The 19,447-nt window shown below is 58.2% G+C and overlaps 1 protein-coding gene across 1 annotated transcript in view; it reads right to left on the bottom strand.

Moving 5' to 3' along the window:
- SCUBE3 (signal peptide, CUB domain and EGF like domain containing 3) overlaps window positions 1–19,182 on the bottom strand; it is a 35,364-nt gene extending 16,182 nt beyond the window's left edge. Inside the window, exons 1-6 of the mRNA XM_050911581.1 lie at window positions 19,080–19,182; window positions 9,913–10,035; window positions 8,826–8,951; window positions 5,734–5,868; window positions 2,411–2,536; window positions 1,334–1,450 (exon numbers count right to left, since the gene is read on the bottom strand). Coding sequence (XP_050767538.1) covers window positions 1,334–1,450; window positions 2,411–2,536; window positions 5,734–5,868; window positions 8,826–8,951; window positions 9,913–10,035; window positions 19,080–19,182 — 730 coding nt within the window. The remainder of the gene's footprint in view (window positions 1–1,333; window positions 1,451–2,410; window positions 2,537–5,733; window positions 5,869–8,825; window positions 8,952–9,912; window positions 10,036–19,079) is intronic.
- Between the last annotated feature and the right edge of the window lie 265 nt (window positions 19,183–19,447).

The following is a 19,447-nucleotide window of genomic DNA, read 5'->3' as shown; positions in this document are numbered from 1 at the left end:
CAGCAAACGGACCCCTCTCAAGCATCCCCCAAATCATGACACGCTTCGGAGAGCTGCTCTCCCACCTCCTGCACCCAGCAGGTCAGGAGCATCATTTCGGTGCCAAACCTCGCCAAGTCCTCGCACCAACACAGACACCGCACGCGCAGGGACCTCCATCCAGGAGGAACGCACCAGCTGACGCACCCCGGGGTCCCAAAGTCCCCGTCGGAGGAGCGCTCCCCACCCCGGGCACGGCAATAACCCCACGGGAGGGTCCTCAGCGGGTGGGACGGGATGCAGCGGCTGCGGGAGCAAACATGGGGACGGCGGGGACAAGGGGCTGCGAGCGTCTACCAGCAGCCGGGAGGGACTGGGATTAATCCTGGAAGTGGGCTGGGTGACAGCGGTGACGTTAAGGTGGGAGGCAGCCGAGCTGACAGGCAGGAGGGCTTTGCTGGGGGCTCAGCCCCGAGCATCCCTCGAGCCGGCGGGGAGCAGCCGGGAGTTCGGGGGGCTCCTCTGCCGCTCGCCCCGAGGACGGAGCCGTCTTTGGAAAGCGCAGAGGGTTTTCTGTTCAGGCACAGCGGGGACACGGGGAGCCAAAACCTCTCTCTTGCTTTCAATTCCTTTTTCTTTTTTATTTTGCAATAAGAACTCAAATGTCTAGAGCAATTTGTGGACTTAATCACTCCCTGAATGTAACATTTTTTTAAATCAAATCAGCTGTTAAACAGCACAAGCATATGAAACCAGTAAAACTTCTATCTCTGTTTGATGTTTTACAATTTGAAAACACACACAGGAAAAGGACAATTCTGGGGGTGGTTGAGTTGTCAGGTTGTTGGGGTTTGGGGTTTTTTTTGCAAGACAATTGTTCCTGAGCCGAGACCCCTCAGTGCCAAGTCGGAACGGATCGCCGCGGCCAAACCTGACCTCCCCGTGTCCCTCCCCGACTGCTGCCGGTGACAGTGACAGTAACAATTTCTAGCGTGGGGACATCCTCACCCCTCTCCCTCCAGCAGCACAGAGGCAGGCAGGGACTCCTGCCCGCACGCCGGCACAACCGACTTGTCCCCAGATGTCCCCTCAAGCATCCCCGCAGCCACTTTTGCTCCCTGTGGTTGAGCACCGACGCATCCCTGTGCCCCGTTGGTACCCACAGCATCCCTCACACACACACCGAGTTTCTCCCATCCCGGCAAAAAGGAAACGCCACATCTCCAAAGCTTGGGGGGGGGGAAAAAAAAACCCAAACCCTTCATCAGGCCAAGAGGAAATTTCCCAGGGAGGAAGACGAGCCATCCCGCGCCCTGACCCACGTCCCCGCGGCCAGGCGGGGGCTCGCACCTACCTATGCACGTCACCCCGTCAGAGTGCAGCAAGAACTTGACGTGGCAGCCGCACTTGGGCCCCTGGTCGGTGTCGTCGCAGGTATGCTGGCAGCCCCCGTTCCCGTAGTTGCAGGTCACTGCGGGAGGCAAAGCACCAGCCGTCACCCAGGGCCCCAGCCCCTCTCTTTCCCACCCGGCATCCCCAAGCGGTAGCATAAAGCTGGCTTGGAAAAACCTCGGAGAGATCCCTCCCTCCCGGATAATTTCTAAAGCCCTTCGACTTTCCCTGCGGGATCTTGGCAGATGCAAACTGTTATGTGGTTTCTCGCGTCTTCCCTTTGCATATCTGCTAAATGCCACCGGTGGGGCCCGAGCAAAGGGGACCGGTGGGCTGGTTGCCCCTGACCCTGGATCTGGTGCTACAGGGGAAGGGTGGGACTTTCCCAAGCTCTGGAATGACTCAGGTGCTCCTGGGAACCCCTGCCAGCCCTCCCCGGGGGGCAAGGCGTACTGTTCATTTAGCTTGGAGGGAAAATAGGCTCGTAGGATTAAAACTCCATTTCATCAGCGATTTTACACATTTGCTGCAGACAGCAAATGAGAAACAAAATAAAAATAATTGCATAAACACATACATATCTATTTAATAACCCTGGCAGTGCCAGCGAGATGTTGGCAGGAGATCAGACAGGCTGAGAGCACCACGACCCCCGGGGAGAGGATTCCTGCGCTCCTCCCGTGCCGATCGTACTCTCCCTGTTCATCTCCCTTTGGAAAAGTGAAATGGTGGGACAGGGACAGGGGACGCTGCGCCTCTGGGACCCCCTTTAAATGCCATTTCAGCCCACTCAGTGTAAGGGCACGACGTCTGGTGGGGACATGGCAGAGCAGAATGCCAGGAGCATCGTCTGCAAGGGCAACGGAGGCAGAGCCAGGCATGCCACAGGAAAATGAAGCCAGAGGGCTTCAGGCTCGATAAATCAACTAGTACCAGGGGGGGTCAGGGCTTTGCAGCAGGGCCAGGAGGGGTCTGTACCACTGGGACAAGGTTAGAGGTCCCCGGGAGGCCGTATCCCCATCCCTGGAGTGCTCCTTACGTTTGCAGTCCCGCTGGTTCTTGGTGAGCTCGAAGCCGGGGCGGCACTCGCAGGCGATACCCCCCTTCGGGGTCTCCCGGCAGATGTGGGCGCAGCCGTGGTTCTTGTTCATGCAGTTCATTCCTTCTAAAAGAGAGAAGGAAGCAAAGAAAAGCTCCAAAAGCTTGCCGGCACCGGTCCGTGGCAGCAGAAGGATGTCTAGGGTGGGACAGGGATGGGGAGATGGGGGGCAACGAGAGGAAAACCTTGCAAGCGAGGACCTTAGTGGGGACAGGATAACCTCGTGCAGTGCCTCGAAGGGCAACATCTCCTGGCACAGAGCGGCTCGGGAAGGCGGACAAAACCACCCTGGAGCTTTGAACTTCTGATTCCCTCCCATTGCCTCGGGCGAGACCCCGCTCCCACGCCTCAGGGCAAGCAGTGGGCGCAGAAGCTGCCGCTGCCCCCCAGCCCTGCCTGGCACTGATGTGACGGAGCGATGCAGCTCCTTTTTGGAAGCCGAGGAGGAAGGGGTGAGCCTGGTTGTGATTACAGACCCCAGGGCAGGCAGTCATGGCATTGTTCAGCCGAGCAAGGAAGGGTTTTGGAGGCGGGCAGAGCCAGCTGCGGGAGGGCACAGCCCTGGAGCTGCTCCACCGGGATGAGCCCCGGGGCCATACCGTAAGCTATGGGATGTATTGACAGCTCGGGGAGGATTCACACGCTGGCAGCCCCTGGGGAATGAGGGTTTGGGGAACTGCTGGTTCCCATTATCGGAGCTGCCATTTCACCCTCGCTGACCTGTCCACAGCCCCCTCCTGCCCCAGCCTCTCTGGGGGCACGGGGACACTCAGCTGCAGAAAGCCGGGTTCAGCGGATACCGAATGGGGCATTGACAGGAGTTTATGAGACATTTAACAAAACCCACAGCAAGCCGGGGATGGCCCTCCGGGAGATGCAACCACATGGTCAGGGCCTTTTTCTGCCAGAGGGAGGGGGTCAGCTCCTTTCCAGGCACCCAGTGCTGAGCCCACCGTGGGGTAAGCAATGCCAGCGTCAGGATTGGGAACCGGGCAGAGCTGCAAGCCCATGGGCTGCCAAGAGCCTGGGGCAGGAGGGTGAGGCAAGGTCCTTATGAGGTCATGGCACCTCGAAGGAGGATGCTGAGATGCACCAAGCATGCAGGTTAAAGGGTTAAAAACCACAGGCTGGAGCCTGTGGGTGTCCCAGGCTGCTCTCCATCACCTGCCCGGCAGATCCCACCTGGCTCCACTCCAGGACAGGGCGATCATCTTTAATTGCAGTGGCAGGCGGGCCCTCTGTAATTAGAGCCTCTTGCCTCCAACCACACCAGCCCTCCCTTCCCTGGCCTCCGTGCCGGGGCTGGGAGCCCCCAACCTGTGGGGAGCCTCGCTTTGTCCCCCCGGCACCCTCCAGCCTGCCCGGGGCCGGGATGCTGCTGCGAGCCTCCACGCTCCACCCAGCCCTGCTCCGGGACCCCCCAGGGCACACGATGCCCCAGGGATGCCAGGGACAGCCAAGCGCTCTCAGCCTCTCCTCCGAACAGCGGCTTTTCTCTCCCCTTCTTTTTTATTGCTGCTCTTTACTACCCGGCAGCATCTCCGCCGTGTCCCAGGTACCACGGCGGACACAGAGACCTCCGAGGCTGGCCCTGCCCCGCCACGCCGCTGCTCCCCTGGCGATGCTTCCAGAGAAGCCAGATCCCGACGGCCGGCAGTCTGCAGAGATCCCCCGGCACGTCCCAGCAGAGACACAAGCTCTGGCGTCCGTGTGCCCCGGCTCCCCTCCAGGCTGGGACAGCCGCACGCTGTTTTGCTAAGACTCCCCAGGTGATTCCACCTGGGCACAGCATCCTCCTGCACTGCACGATGCCAGGACACAGCAATCCCTCGGTGCCTACAGCCACCGCCCGGGAAGAGATGCACCCCCTTTAATCCTTCCTCTCCCTGCGACATCGTCATCTGCTCTTCCACCGGCGCGAGGACCCTGCTCGCCCCTTTTGCTTTTGGTGGCTCCGCTGTCAACATCGGGCTGAGCGCAACGGGGTTTAAAGGCACCGATACCCAGCGAGCCCCGACCCTTGGCCTCTCCTTACTGGGAGGGACTGGCCGGTGCGAGGGAGAGGGTCGTGGTGCTGCAGGAGGGGGGTCCTGGGATCCATCCCCTGGGTCTCCCGACCCAGCAGCATTTCATCCCCTCTGCGTCAGGAGGGAGAGAGGAAAGCAAGAGGGAGATTGAGAAACAGAGAAAGAGCAGAGGGAGAGGAGAAAGCCTCCTGCCAGGGTAGGAGAAGAGAGACAAGGAGCTGGCAAGGACCCCAGAAGGAAGGAAGCACTCATAACGTTGAGGTTTAGCTCTCTAATACTGAATGCTTCTGCCTTGGCAGTGCCCAAGGAGCCAGGAGTAAAGTCAGAACAGGCTTTAACATCGGACCCCAAATTGTCCTCAGCTCTCCGCTTTTTCCAGGCTCGCAGCCCGGGGACCAGCTGCAACCCTCCCAGCAGCCGCGCCTGAGCCCAAGCTCGAGGACCACATAGCAGCTACAAGATCAAGCTCAGGGTGCAGAAGTAACACAGACCTCCCCGGGCCAACAACACCCTGCAGCCGTTCAGCTCAAAAAAAATCAGCTCAAAACCCAGCACCTGCATCCCTGTCCCCAGCGGGGCCACCCACTGCGTCACTGGGAGGCAGGAGCAGCCAGCTCATCCCTCCCGGACACACAGGGGATGGGGACGCGGGAGATGCCACCACGGCCGCTGAGCCGTCCTGGGCTGGGCGAGATCCCCCAGGGAGCTGGAGGGACCGACGCAGCTGGGAAGGGGGAAGGAGGAAAGCAAAAACACTCAGCTGGCTTTGCCAAGCAGTGGAGATAAAAATCAGCAGAGACGCAAAAATCTCTCATTTCCTCCTATTTTGGCTAAGAGATTGCTCCAGACGGCAGCAATTTAGAGCTGATATCGAGACGAAGGGCTCGGTGCTGCGCAAGACCTGGCAGGAGAAGACGAGTCTCACAGGGTGGCGTGAGGATCTCCGGGTACCTTTTATTTAATAAAACGCTCTGGATATAGGATTAACGTCCTCCGTTCGGTATTACTGTGCTTGATAAAAGGGCCTGCGAGGGTTTTGTTGCGGAGATGTTTATTAGCCCCGCAGCATCCTCTCCCAATGTGCTCATAAGAAACTTGCAGCATCGAGAAGGGTCATAAACCAGCACCCAAAGCCAGGCACCATGCAGGGGTGGCCAGGGGTGATGGGGGACAGACCTGCCCGAGAAACGCAGGGGATGGAGAGTGCCCCAGGGCGGGGAGACGCCGTGCACTAACCTTCGGGGCGCTGGATGCAGGTGTGCTGGTTGTCACTGAGGAAGAAGCCCTCCCGGCAGAAGCACTCGTAGCTGCCCATCATGTTGACGCAGGTCTGCTGGCAGCCGCCGTTGCCCTCCGAGCACTCGTCCAGGTCTGCAAAGCGAAGGTGGCAGGGGGTGAGCACGGCACCGCGGCACGCCGAGGGGATGGGGAACCGGGTGTGACAGATTTGCTACGTAGCAAATCAGTTCTGCTTTACATCCGCGATCCCTCAGCCAGAAAAAAAGGAGACACCTTAGGGCTGCAGGGGATGAAGGCAAAGCACATCAAGGGGTGGGTCTCAGAGGCAAAAAAGGTCTCATTGTACAGATGGGAACCACAGAGAAAGGGATTTTCCTTGTCCCGGGGCCCCCGGGCAGGCTGTGCCCCCTTTTCCCCAAAGCACCCAGGGTGCTCAGCCACGACACTGGCTGCAGCCGCCCCCCGCTCCCAGCCCCTCGGAGCCCGTCGCCGGCTGGGGATGCCTGCACTTCATTAGGGGGAGCTGGGAAACCTTAGCCCAGAGCGGGGATAATTACTTGTAAGGAGACTCAAATCCCCAGCAGCTCTGCTGCCCTCGTGCCTGTTTTGGTTTAACAGACTAAGGCTGGAAGGGGCTCGAGATGTGCACCCGTGGCAGCGGCAATGCCCTCACCCCGGGCTGCTCCTGCTCCATCCCTGCAAATCCCTCCTTTAATGAGGAGCAACAGCCCATTGCTCTCTCCAGAGGGTTTTTGGGGACAGTGGTCCAAGCTGAACCCGCCAGTGCCCCGAGGTGCCGGAGCAACCGGGATGCCGGGCTCGGGCAGAGAGGCAAACCTCCGCCACGGCTGCCCCTACCCCCTCTGCCCGCAGTCCCGGGGCCGGGCGATGGCGTCGGGCTGGGGAGCGAGGGGCCCTGTGCCAAAGAAAACCTCCCGTGAACTCGAGCGTTGCAGAGCTAGCGGCCGAGGGGAAAGCTGAGCCCCACCAGCATCGATCGCCGGAAACGCCGGAATAGCGGCTCGGTGACGGCACGCGCCGGGGGGGGGTCCCAGCCCCGGTCCCCCCAGCACCGCGCTCCTCTGTGCCCCAGCCCCAGGCAAGCCCCGGGGGATGCTGCAACCCCGAGGGATGCTCAGAAATCAAAGCCGAGGCTGCAGCTCCGACTGGAAACCGTAATGGGAGCAGAGCCCGGGAGCACCCCACAAACCCGCTACCTTGGAAAGGAGGTGCGGAAAACATCGTCTCACACCCGGGTGCCCGTGGGGCAGGCTAGGGCTGACAGCTGGGCTGCAGCCAGACACAAAAAGGACATCCTCTGCGATGGCAGGAGGCTTGCAGCTTCCTCCGAGGCTCGTCCCAGCCAAGCTATGTCCTGCAGATGCCAATAACTCTCCTCAAATCCCCCCCGCTTATAACAAGGGCTTAACGTCTTGCGACTTCTCCTTCAAGCTCCGCACAAAAATGAGGAGGCAGCCGTTCAAACCCGACGGCTGAAACGAGACTCCGCCGCTCTAATACCTGTTTTATTAAATACAACGGAGATGGGCAGAAGCCAGCAGGGCCCGTGTCAGGATGGGGGCTCGAATTCCTCTCCCAGTTCAAAAGGCCGCCCAGGGTGGGCGATGGGGGGGGCCGGTGGGCTCCGGCAGGCACACACCCCGACCCACCTCCGGCTCGGCCACTTTCTTTTGGCTAAGAGAGGATGCTTGCAGGCTGGGCAAAGCACAGTCAGGATGGGGGGGAAGGAGGACGGGAAAAACTTGCCGGGGTTGATCCCTGCTGCCCCCCGAGAGCAGCCACCGAGCAAACCCAGCCGAAGCGCAGAGGGTCTCAACATCCTCATCTGTAAAATGGGCTCCAGGGGATAAACCTGCACCATCCCTACAGCAAAGCAATGCGGCCAAAATGCCTCGCTGGGATGAGCCGAGGAAAGGCTCAAGGGGGAGCTGCGGCTGCCCCCCCAGGTCCCCCCCTAACCCGGCTGCTCCCCAGCCACCTCCATCCCCTCCCGCTCAACTCTGTAAACACATGACGTCTGCGGCTCACCGAGCCCGGCTTTCCTTTCTTCTCTTTGGGCTCATCCTCCCCCGGGAGAGGAAGGCAGAGCCGCCCGCCCGCGCCTCCTCCCAGCTGTGTAAATCTCCCCCCTCTCCGAGGAGGCTGCAAAGATCCCGGTGATGGTGGTTAATGCAAAGCGTATGTGTCCATAATCCCTTCCCCCTCCTCCTCCTCCTCCCAGTGATGAGCTCATTAATGACCCCTCTGCAGATACACTAATTAGAAAATAGCATCAGCTCCAGGCGGAGGGAAGGCGGGCGGCCCCATGCCCCGGCAATCCCACCCGTGGGTGCCACGGGAGGAAGTGGGTGCCGGGGCGCGGGAAGCCCGGCTGGCCCCGAGGCTCTGCCGGGAGCTTTGGCTTCGCCGTGGCCGGATGGAGTTTGGGGCGGTGGGAAGTGGCGGGGAGGATGCACGGCCGCTCCGTAGGCAGATGCCGGGTTTGTCTTGGCCTGGGGATTATTTACCCAGTTCCCTTTGCTGGTTCCCATCCCCACCGTATTTGCTATTAACTCATCTATTTTGGCAGGTGCAGGGCTGACCTCAAGCACGAGCGGAGCGAGCGGCAGGGTCCGGGTGAGCCCCGCCAGCTGGTCCTGCCTTCAGCAGCGGAGCAGAGCTGCCGGCCCGGCCGCTCGCCACAGCAGGATGCGGCCGCGGGGAGGCTGCGACTCGTGCCCAGCATCCCCAAACCCAACCCTCCCAGTCTCGCCTGACTCCAGCAACCCCTAGTCTATGGATGGACCCATGGAGCAAGTTTTCCTCCCAGCATGGGGCATCCTGTCCCAGCAACGGGGAGCAAGCCTGTCCCCGGTGAGCCATTGTGGCACGGGACATGTCTGCAGCCGGCTTGCTGCCCTGGCAGTGCCACCACAGTCCCCCAGCTCTGCAACGGGTCTGGGGGGGTCAGAGCTCGGGAGGTGCCCGGCAAAGAAAGCCAGCACGCTGGTCCCAAGATGCCAGAGCTGTTGAGTGGCTGTGACACGCCGGCATCCCACCCCGGCACGTGCCGGGGGCCCGTCCCTCACCTAAGCAGTTGTGGCCGTCGTGCGCCAGGCGGAAGCCATCATAGCAGGTACAGCGGTAGTTGCCAGGGATGTTGACGCACTCGTGGACGCAGCCCGCGTTGTCTTCCCGCTCGCACTCGTCAACATCTGCGGAGAGAGGACAGGAGAGCTGTGGGGCTGCCCTGGCTGAGGACGGCCAACTCACTGCACGGGTGCTGCTCCCCACCTCCAGCGTGTTTGCGACCTGGCTGATACTGTGCCCTGGGGTCTCTGCTGTCTCTGCGTATTCCAGCAGGTCCCCAGCTCCGTTATCACCTACAGCATCCCTCCACACCCTGCAAAAACATCCCTGTCCTCCCCAGTCTAGACCCTGGACTTCCAGCTAACCCGCTGTCTTAAAGCTTTGGCACAGCGCAGCGCACTGGGAATCACTCGGGATTTCCCGACGGTGGTGGGCAGAGCAGCCCGTCTCCATGGCGAAGCCTTGCTGTGCCTGGAGCGCGCTTTAATCCCTCTGCTATTTGTACTCAGCCCATCCCAACCCTGGACCTGCTCCGAGCAGAGCCGGGAATTTTTCCCCTGCCCCATTCCTGCTTTCCTGCTGCCGCTTCTCCAAGGAGCCCATTTTCTTTCACTTAGCTGCATATACCTATATCTGTATCTATACCAATATCTGTATCATCTATATCTCTATATCTTATTTTTAAGCTTCTCATGTTTTAGCTGCTAACCCGGTTCTGCAGCCTCTGGGTTGGAAATCCTGCAGGAAAAAAAGCCCAGCTTTGTTTAAAACAAGCCCGAGGTGACCCTCCTGGGACCGGGCAGCCCCAACGCGGCTCTTTGCAGAGCAGGGGAGGGAGCACGACGGCTGCCACCGCTGCCGGCAGGGACAGTCACATTCCTCTCCATCCCCATGTACTGCAGTGTCAAAAGGCCAGGAGTTTGGGGCAGAAAAGGGGAATAAAAGGTTTGCAACGGGCTGGGGGAAACAAGCAGCCTTTTTGCAAGGGCAGGGGACGTTGCTGACGAGCCACCGCCTGCCTCCGACCTGCCGGGGCTGTCACTCGTCGGAGGGGCTCCGGCTTCGGCGGCGGTGGCGTGCCCCTACCTTTGCAGTGCTTCCCGTCGCCGGTGTAGCCGGACTTGCAGATGCACTTGTAGGACTTGGGGGTGTTCTGGCAGATGGCGTCGATGTGGCAGTTGTCGGTGCCCTCCACGCACTCGTCGACATCTGCAAGGGGAGAGGCGGGGGGAGCGATGGGGAGAGCCGGGGGCAGCTCTCCCGGTCTCCCCACGGGAGCCATTGCCCGAGGCGATGAAACCAAGCAGCCCTCCGGCTTTTCAACCAGCCCGTGAACCAGAAAGGCTCGAGGGAGCGACGCTGTTGCTTTGCTCCTTAGTAGCTTCGCCGCACCCAGCCATGACGCAACGGGTGATGGGCTCGCTGTGGGACACGGTGATGGGCTGGGGCCGCTCCCAGACAGCACTACCTGTGTCCCTGCTCTCGTACAAGCCACCCTGAGACTCCCCGACCCTTTCATGTGTCTGATGATAGGAAACACCGCTCAGGCGCCCATAGTCCAGGCTGGAGCCAGCCCAGGCAGAGGTGAAAGTCTCTGTCTCCAATTAGCCGTTTCCTGAGCCGACCAGTCACCCAAATAATCGTCATCGCTTTCTATTCTTAGGCGCGGAGGAATGTGCACGAATTAGCAGGGACCACACGAAATAAACCTGGGAGCCGGGAGCGGGAAGCAGGAGGGAGAACTGGGAAAAACATCAAGGCTTCCTTGGGGACACAGCCAAAATCCGCATCCCCCCCATCCCCCTTTACCCCTCAACCTGCTTATCCGGGATGCAGCGCCGTGGTACCTGGGACATCACGTCCAGAGCACCGCGTGCCGGCGATGGCCTTAAGCGGCGATGCCCAAGGGTTTGCCATGGCCGGAGGCCGTGGGAGCGGAGCTTTTAATGGTATTTGGGAAACAGAGAAGCCTCGAGTGCGTGGGGTGGAGGTTTACGAGCAAGAGGCTGCTCACCTGGCTGCTCTCTGCCTTCCTTGCGCAGGCAGTAAGGGAAACGTGGTGCCCCGGAGCGGGCACATCCCCCTCTCTGGCTGTCAATGCCTGGCAGAGGTGTACGGCAGCTGGGTGCCCCCGCGGGGAAGGTGGGCACTGAGCATCGCCCGCGGCCCCTCGGGTACGGGCAGGGCTCCCAGAGCACCCCAGGCTCCCCGCTCCGACTCCACGGGCACGTGGGGAGCGTCAGCACTGCTCCCGGGGGGTTCGCCTCCACCGCCTCCCACGGGGATGGGGAGGGTCTCACCAGGGAAGGGGGATCTGAGGGGTCCCTTCAGCTTCCCTGTACCCCATAAAGAGGAGCCTGAGGCTGCGAAGCTCTCAGCTGCCTTTAAAAAGCTGCTTTTCAGCAACCCCAAGGACAGAAGTGCTCTGGGACGTCCCCAAAGACATGAAACATCCCTGCAAGCCGCAGGCGGGCAGGCAGCCCCACCGGCCCTGCCGGGACGGGGGCCACGGCCGCGGGAGCACCGGCCCGAGCCCTCTCCCGGCCACCCTGGTGGTTTTTTGCCGGGAGATGTGAGTCACCCGGCCGGGGGGAGGAGAGCTTTGCCTTTGCACCAGGGAGGCGGCACGTGCCTGCGCATTGTATAAATATTTACAGCCCGCATTCATATTTGTTATTTGACATTAGCCATGGCCCGCGGCCACCACGGCCTCCCTTGGGCCATTAATCACCGGCTGGAGGCTGACCCACCGCGGTGGGGACGACGGAGGGATTGCACAGGGGACCGGCACCCCGCTCCCGGCCAGCACTGTCGCCTCCAGCACCCACGGCACCGGCCACGGTGCTGCCGCGCTGCGACCACCCCAGCACCCGACGACATCCCCAGGGAGAGGCTTGCAGCGCACCCTGTGCCGGGGGTCCCGCGGGGACTTGGGGGGGCTGTTGTCCCTTCGGGGAGCTGAGCGTGGCTCAGGTTCAGTTTCTCCCCAGCCAAACTTCACATTTAGCTGCAAATCCCGTCTCCGCCCCGGGGCACGGCCGCCCCACCGCACCCCTGACCCACCTGCAAAGGGCCCATCCTACAAACCGAAAAGCGTGTGCCAATAATCACCGGCGGAAAAAAAACCTGCAAAAGCTGCAGGCGTGCAGAGCTCACTCCTTCCCAACCACGTTTTTCAGGCTTAAAGAGCCTTTCGGCACAGGAGGAAGGGCCTCCATCGCCGGCGAGCGCCGGTCGTCATCACAGCGACGTCGCCTCCGGCTCCAGCATCCCTCGGCAGGGCTCTCGGCTGGGCGGCGGCAGGGATGCAGCACCGGAGCGGGAGAAGGCGTGGGGGACGTCGAGCGCTCGCCGCTTCGTGGGCAGCGATGGGCACGGGGACTCGACAGCGACGAAGCCGACGCCGAACCAAAGATCTAGTGAATTTGCAAATCCTGGTCCTGACCCTGCATGGTTCGGAGCCCTCCCTTGGCTCTTCCCCCCCCCGGGTATAAATCACGTCTCGATGCTTCGAGTTGACAGTCCCAAGGTGAGAGCTGCCGGGTCTCAGCACCCCGGGCATCCACCCTGCCGTATAGGTGGGAAGCAGCACCCAAACAGCACAGACCATCCATCAACCCCCATCTCCTTCCCCTAAAACCACTCAAAACTTGAAGCATCCATCAGACATCACATCATTGAAATTTTCCCAGCCTTTTGCCAGAAATCTCACTTTTTGGGGGGGTTTTGTTCTATTTCTTTTTCCTCCTGCGCCCTCAAACTCAAGACAATGAACAACGGCTGCGCCGTGGTGAACACAATGCTGTGCCTTTCCCACTCGCACATGTATATTATTTTTTTTTCTATCTTTTTTTTTCCATTCTGTAACTTCAAAACTTCTCTAACTTTGGAAAGATTACACAGCAGCAAAAGTACAAAAGAAAACATTATAAATTTGCCACTCTGTAATTTTTCCAAAGCTGGAGACATTCTGAAAGGTTACAGGATTATAAAAAAAAAGGAAAAAAAAGGGGAAAAAAAGTATGTGTGTGTGTGGGAAGAGTGAATAAATACCCTCCCCAGCACCCCAGGAGCCATCCTGAGATTGGCAAAGATCCTAATTTCAGAATGCTGAAATTTTGGCTCCTAAGAAGGATCCTTCAGAAATGATGTAGTGAATTAAAAAAAAGCCCTCCGAAAAACTAAATTTTTGCATTTTTGTCAACGCAAGAGGTGTTTTCCCATGAAAGGGAAGGTTTGCCGTCGGGACAGCCCGCTTTTCCCGCAGGAGAATTTTCTCCATCCAAAAAAAAGCCCGCGGCCGCGCTGCAGGTGCTCCCAGCCGCCACCGAGGTGCGAGGGATTTCATTTTCAAGCCAAGCGAAGAGAAGATTTTTTAAAAAAAATTCCTTATGGATGTTCCCATCCCTATTTGCTCTTGCAAAATCCTTGCTGGGGTGCGCCCCGCTTGTCCCCCTCCTTGGGGGGACCTTTTGAAGACCAGGTCCTAAATCCAGGTGGGTTTTTTGGGGGGGTTTGCCAGCCAGGACCCCTTGCAGACCCGCACGAATAATCAAAGATGCCCTTTTTCACCCACAGTTGCCTGAAACGGGCCCAAACCGGATGGCGCAGATGCGCGCGTCATGCCCCAAATCCCCAGAACCGGAGGATTTTGCACCAGGTGGAGAATTTAATTTTGATGAAGACGCCGAGTCCCGTTGGGGACCTGAGGTCTCGCCCACGTCCGGCGGCCCCCGCTCCCTGCCCAGCCCCACCTCCGCCCCATCCCACCACACTTTGGGGCTAATTAGGGCTCGTCAGAGGGCAAGAGCATCCTCGGCACCGCCGCCACGCCGTGCCGGGGGGTTTGCGGCGAAGGGCAGGAGGCTGTGGCGCTCGCCCCGCGCCTCGGGCGATGTTTTTTATTCCGTTGTGGGTGGGATTTTCCAGCGCTGGCTGTTGGGCCCCGTTCCGCTCCAGCTGCAGCTTTATTCTCCATTTCAAAGGCAGCGGAGGCAGACGGTTTCAACGCCACTGCCATTTCGAGCGTGCCAAAAGCGGGGGGACCACCAACCCCCCGGGACTGGCGCGCACCCACCGGGGAGGCAAAGGGTTTTGACCGAGGCCGGCGGGGGAGGCGGTGGCGGAGCCCACGGGCACCCGGGTCCCACGCTTGCGCCCTGCCCTGCGGCGTCACGCCGCTGGCGATACGCGACAGTGAGTGGGGGGATAAAGCAACAGCTCGTATATTTTTAGAGCCTGGATTGAGGCTCTTTCCTCACTTCCTTATTTTGTTTTAAAAAAAAAAATAAATAATAAAAGATGGTTTTATCCATAGGCTGAAAGTCCCAATAAATCTGAGGAGGGGGCCGAGGCAGGGCAGCAAAAACTCGCCAGAAAACCCCTAAACAAACAAAACGACCGTCCTTTTTCTCTCTTCTGCAAGCGCTTCGGCTTTTTCTTTCAAATTAATTTTATTCTTTATTTTTATATAGGCATATATATTAACAGCCTGTCTGTATAGGGATGTGTGTGTAGCTGTTGGCAGACACGCGGAGTTTCCACTCGGCCTTAATGCCAAATTAAAGCTTTATAACTTCAGTAGCTCTTTTTACCAGGGTATTAATAACCACCTCAGACACTGTGGTGCAGTTTATTAATCATTTGTTCGCCCCGGGGAGCTCGCAAGGGCGACTCGTGCTGCGCCGCGGCGGGACGGGCACAGGGCACGGCCGCGGGCACTGGCATCCCGCCGGGAGCGGATGGGGGCCGGCGAGAGGGGAGGAAGATGCTCTGCGGGGCGGCTTTTTGCAAATTGGCCAAAGATGCGTCATCTGAACTCGAGATCCTAACTCAGGTGCTCGGCCATGGCTTGTTGGCGGGATAGGGGTGCCGTGCCGGGGATGCCGTGCCGGCGATGCCGTGCCGGCGGTCCCTGGGTGGGTACGGAGGGAATGTCTGCATCTCACCGTGCGATGGAGACCCCTGCCCCAGCCCAACGCCCCACACATCCACCCCACTGTCCCGAAAGCAGGTGGGACCCGGTAGATCAAGCCACAGTGGAATGACGGAGCACGGATGAAGGACGATGAACCACAAGTCGCAGCAAGGACCTGGGGGGGTTCCCAGCCTGGTGACCCCATCGCCCCATGCCCAGACCCCGCTCTGCACCCCTCGCCCCGGGTTTTGCTTCCCCAAAGCTGGCAGCACCCCAAAAGGGGCTTTTTTCCCCCCCCATCAACGCTTCCGACGCCCGCGAGGGCAGAGCCGTGTTGAGCTCCCCATCCCCTGCACCAGCCCAGGTCATCCCAAAGGATCCCAGATCCACCACCAGATCCGGAATCCCCTGGGTTGGAAACACTCCCTCCATCCCCATCCCACCTCCTTGTGCCAACCCCGGTCGCTTCAGCTCAATTCAGCTGCGATTTCTCTGAGGAGGGTTTGATGCTCCACGCCAACAGCGTGTTCATCTCCCCGGGGAATTGTCGGTGCTGTTGCCGTTCCTTTGGCTTATCAGGCTGACCAAGCCTTGCCTTAAAAAAAACGCGCGTGTTTGTTTTCGGCTTCGGGAGCAACAATCGCAACATCTCCAGTGGGGAAGACGGCCTCGCCGAAACGCGGCCGGCCGGGCTTCCTCCAGCGTCGCGAGACAGAGCAAACTTTATTTGCCATCCCAGGCTTCTCCTAAAGCCTCTCGGGGGACTTATAATTTTGAAAGTGAAGGTTAAGGTTATTCATGCATATTTTTTTCCTAAATGGATTACTCCGGTGTGACCGTCTGCAAAGGAAAAGTCTATATAAAAATAAAAGAAAAAAAAAAACCAAAAAACTCCTTAGCAGTTTGGAGACAGCAATACATCTCCACACTGGAAGACTCGAGGTGTCTGAATATTTATACTCCTGTTGGCAGTTACAAAAAAACTCTTCTTCCCTCCTTCCTACCCCCCCCTCCCCTTTTTAATCTCGGTACAGGCATGTTAGACGCCCTCAGTCAAAGATCTCCTTTGAACTGCTGTACGTTGAAATGTTTACAGTTTTACATTTCATATTTCAGAGGGGTGGAGGGGACAGGCACAACAGTCGCACACTGTGAATGCAAGAGAGGGAGGAAAGCGGAGGCCAAGGGGGAGGAGGTTCGGCGGAGATGGGAGGGGAATCAAACAGCATCTCCACGCTGCAATTGGAAAATTTTAGGCTCCTAAAAAAAAATATAAAAAAAACAAAAAAAAAGACCTCGGCGGTGTAGGCTCTGCAGGTGCATCCCCACCGAACCCAGCCCCTCGCGCGGGATGGTGGCTCCGTCCCCGGGCAGCCGCGCGGCACCGGCCAAAAGGGCTGGTTTTACCCACGGGTGACCATCGAGCCGGGCTGGGACCGTGGTCCCACTCAGGATCCCACGCTGGGTGGGTGGCCGGGGCTGCGGGAGTGCCACAGGCTGCAAACTGGGGTGCCGGGGTCCCCCAGGGAGATGCTGCATCTCCCTCCCAGCCCCGTTCCCGCGGCACCATCCAAGGGGATGTGGAATTCGGTTGCAGGAAAAGGTGGTGAATCCTGCGACGTGCCTCCAGTTACGGGGGTGCTGCCAGAGGAGCGTGGCAAGGCCGGATCCGGGCGCTGCCTGGTACAAGAGGAGGGTGCAAATCTGCCAGCCCTTGGGCTCCATCCTCCCCGGGGCACAGGGAGGGACCGATGCCGGCAGAAGATGGGCAAGGGCACTGCTCCACTGAGAGCGGGAGCTCAGGACAGGCTCTTCTGCCTGGCAGGCTGTGAGACGGACTGACGGATGACGGGATGGGACAGCGGGTGGCATTATCTGTCCAAAAAACAGGGGAGCTGGGGGTACGGCAGCAGCTTGGGGCCGTTCAGGCAGCTTGGCATGGGGACCGCAGGGAGACTTTATCCCAGCTGAGTGCGTGTCGGGAGCCTCCCCGGGGTTATCTGGATTTATACTGTCGGTTCTCCTCTTGAAAGCTTTTCTAGCCCTAAACTGACCCAATAAACCCCGCAGACAGCCAGGTCTCCTGGCAGACACCCTCCAGGCCCGGCAGACAGCTTTGCTAAATCCTTCCTTCCCTACAGACTAAACTTTCCGGGGTAATTCAGTGCGAGAAATGAGCCAGCAAGCCCTACCCGTGGTACGACGTTATCACAGCAAAACAAGCCCATCTGACGGGAGAGGAGCCGTCCCCAGCCTGTGACAGTCACCTGGCGAGGGTGGCTGTCCCCCGAAAGGGCAAAGGCTTCAGTGAAGGCGGAGGGGTGGTGTGTACCCCATCCTTGGGGCATCACCCTGCAGATGCAGGGGGGATACCCAATGCTTTTCAGAAATATCCTACTAAAACATGCCCCAGCCGCACGGGGTGGCTTTGAAAAGCTCAACGACGCTTGTGCGTGCAGAAAAACAGGCGACAGTGGGTTCCTAGGAAAAGCATGGTTTTTATCTGCCATCGGTGATGCCGGGTCCACGAGCTCAGCCTCATCCAAAAAGGACCGGGTCCACTCCTGCCCAGAGCCCTCGCATCCCCGCGGGCACCAACCTTCACCTCTCTGCGGCTGCCTCCCCCTCACCAGCCCGCAGAACCCCCCAGCAGCAGCCTCGGGGATTAACTCTCCGCCACAAAACCCCCCCGGCTGGAGAGCATCCGGACCCCCTGGGACTGCTCAGTGCCTTCGCCGGGGGCCGGGAGGAGCCAGCACCATCCCGGGCGTACGGCGGGCGATTTACCCCAGCGCAGGATTGAGCTCACCTCTCTCCACCCCCACTCCACCCCTCTCCTTCCCCGAAGGGATCTGTCAAGTCTCTGCACGATGGAATTTTACTTTGCTATTTTAATGCAATTCTGGCTCAGGCTTAAATGGAACTGGAAACCAAAAGGCCTTAATAAATAAATATTATGATAAGAAATGAAAGCAATGCATACACTCAAGATAATTTGAGGGGGGATAAAAACCTAAGCATTCCTTTCTAAGCCTAAATCATAAAGCTTTACGTGAAGCTGGACGCTTTCTTACCAAACCTTTGCCCTGGAAAATCTCCCCCGTGCTTGCCCAGACTGCCCTCCCGAAAAGTCGCCTATTGTTTTAAAAACACTTTAAGCCAGATAAGACAATAGCCTTGAAATTCCTCCTAACTTTGTCGGTGACAGGGCTCGGGGCGACCATGCGCGTGGCTGAAATACGCCTATTACTAATGCCTACAAGAGATCTTTAATTATATCCTGCGCTTCTATATTTCATTCGCACTCTATTTAATCTCACCATATGCATAAACACGCAGCTACTACAATAGCAAGAGCCAAAGCTGGTTTTGATAAATCTTACATACTGTTAAGTGCTATGGAAAAAAAAAAAAAAAAAGAAAACCCAACAGATTGTATAGATAGTGGTGAATTAAGGAGGAAAAATCCCTTTGAGACAGCCAACAGGATCATGCACATAGGGCTGTGTGTGTTTGTGTGTGTGCGCGCACTCCTGCGCGTGTGTGTAGAGAAAAATCCGAGCTAAATATAGAGGTGCTATAGAAAACCTAAGGTATAGATAGACCATACATAAAACTACATGTGTACGTTTGTGAAGGAGAAACTCTGGCTCGATACGGGAGTGGTGAAACAGAAAAGCCTGAAGCTGATAACGATGGGACATACCTCTCTTTTCTAGAGATAGGGAAAGAGCTCCCGTGTTTTTCAGGCTTTGCTGTGTTCAGCTACCCGAAGTTTTCTGCAGCCCACACCCCTATAGCACAACATTTGAGATTCAGCCCGCGCCTATGTAAAGCACACAAACGCAGATGCAACCTCCCAGCGTTACAGACACCCGCTCCGCTGTCCCTTCCCTCCGACCCAGCCCGAAACGAGCCCTCCTCGCCCGCACCGCCGTGGCTGTTATCCCCATCTCACAGACACTGCAACCCGAAAACCAGAAAAGCCCCCCGAACCCCTCCAAAACAGCAACATTTTCCCTGTGATGGGTGCAGACTTGTTTGCACCCCCTCATTTTCTGCCTCTGCACCCCCTGCCTTGAGATAAAGGGTCCAAAGCAAAAAAAATAAAGTGTAAGAAACGCAACTCATTAAAGAGTTCACAAAAAACCAACCCCAATCAAAGGCAGCAGGCAAGAATATCTGCAAGCAACATTTAAAATCCCCTCCACTATTTGTTGTTATTGCTGCTAATTTCTCCAGCCTGCATATAAAATCCCAGATCTAAAGAGGAGGTCCGGCTGCCTAATACACACATCAAACAGCAAATCTTCGAGCTGGGAAGATTTTCTCTTACCTTGACTGGCTTTATTTGCCAGTGTGTTTCCAGAGTGGAGGAGAAAGAAAAGGATGGAAAATCCAGCAATCTGCAAAGCTCCCATTGCAATCCCAGTCTGCATGGAGGAGTGGGGGCAAGAAGGGGAGATTTCTAGTGCTTTAAAGGAAACAAGAGGCTGAGCATGCGAAGGGAAATCAAGAGGAGGAAGGGGCTCTCTTCTTGCCGTGTGCGAGACAGAGGGAGGGAAGGGAACTGAACTGATGGAAAAAGCTGCTCTGGGTTCAGTTTGGGGCTCTTGGTGTTGCTAAAGAGGAGAGAGTGAGGGAAGGAGACCCAGGGCAGTTGGAGGAAAGTGGACTCTATCGCCCTCTCTCTGGCGGCTGCTC

The sequence above is a fragment of the Gymnogyps californianus genome, chromosome 27, assembly GCF_018139145.2.
Source record: "Gymnogyps californianus isolate 813 chromosome 27, ASM1813914v2, whole genome shotgun sequence".
Classification (NCBI taxonomy): Eukaryota; Metazoa; Chordata; class Aves; order Accipitriformes; family Cathartidae; genus Gymnogyps; species Gymnogyps californianus.
This window is presented reverse-complemented; position numbering and strand designations above follow the sequence as displayed.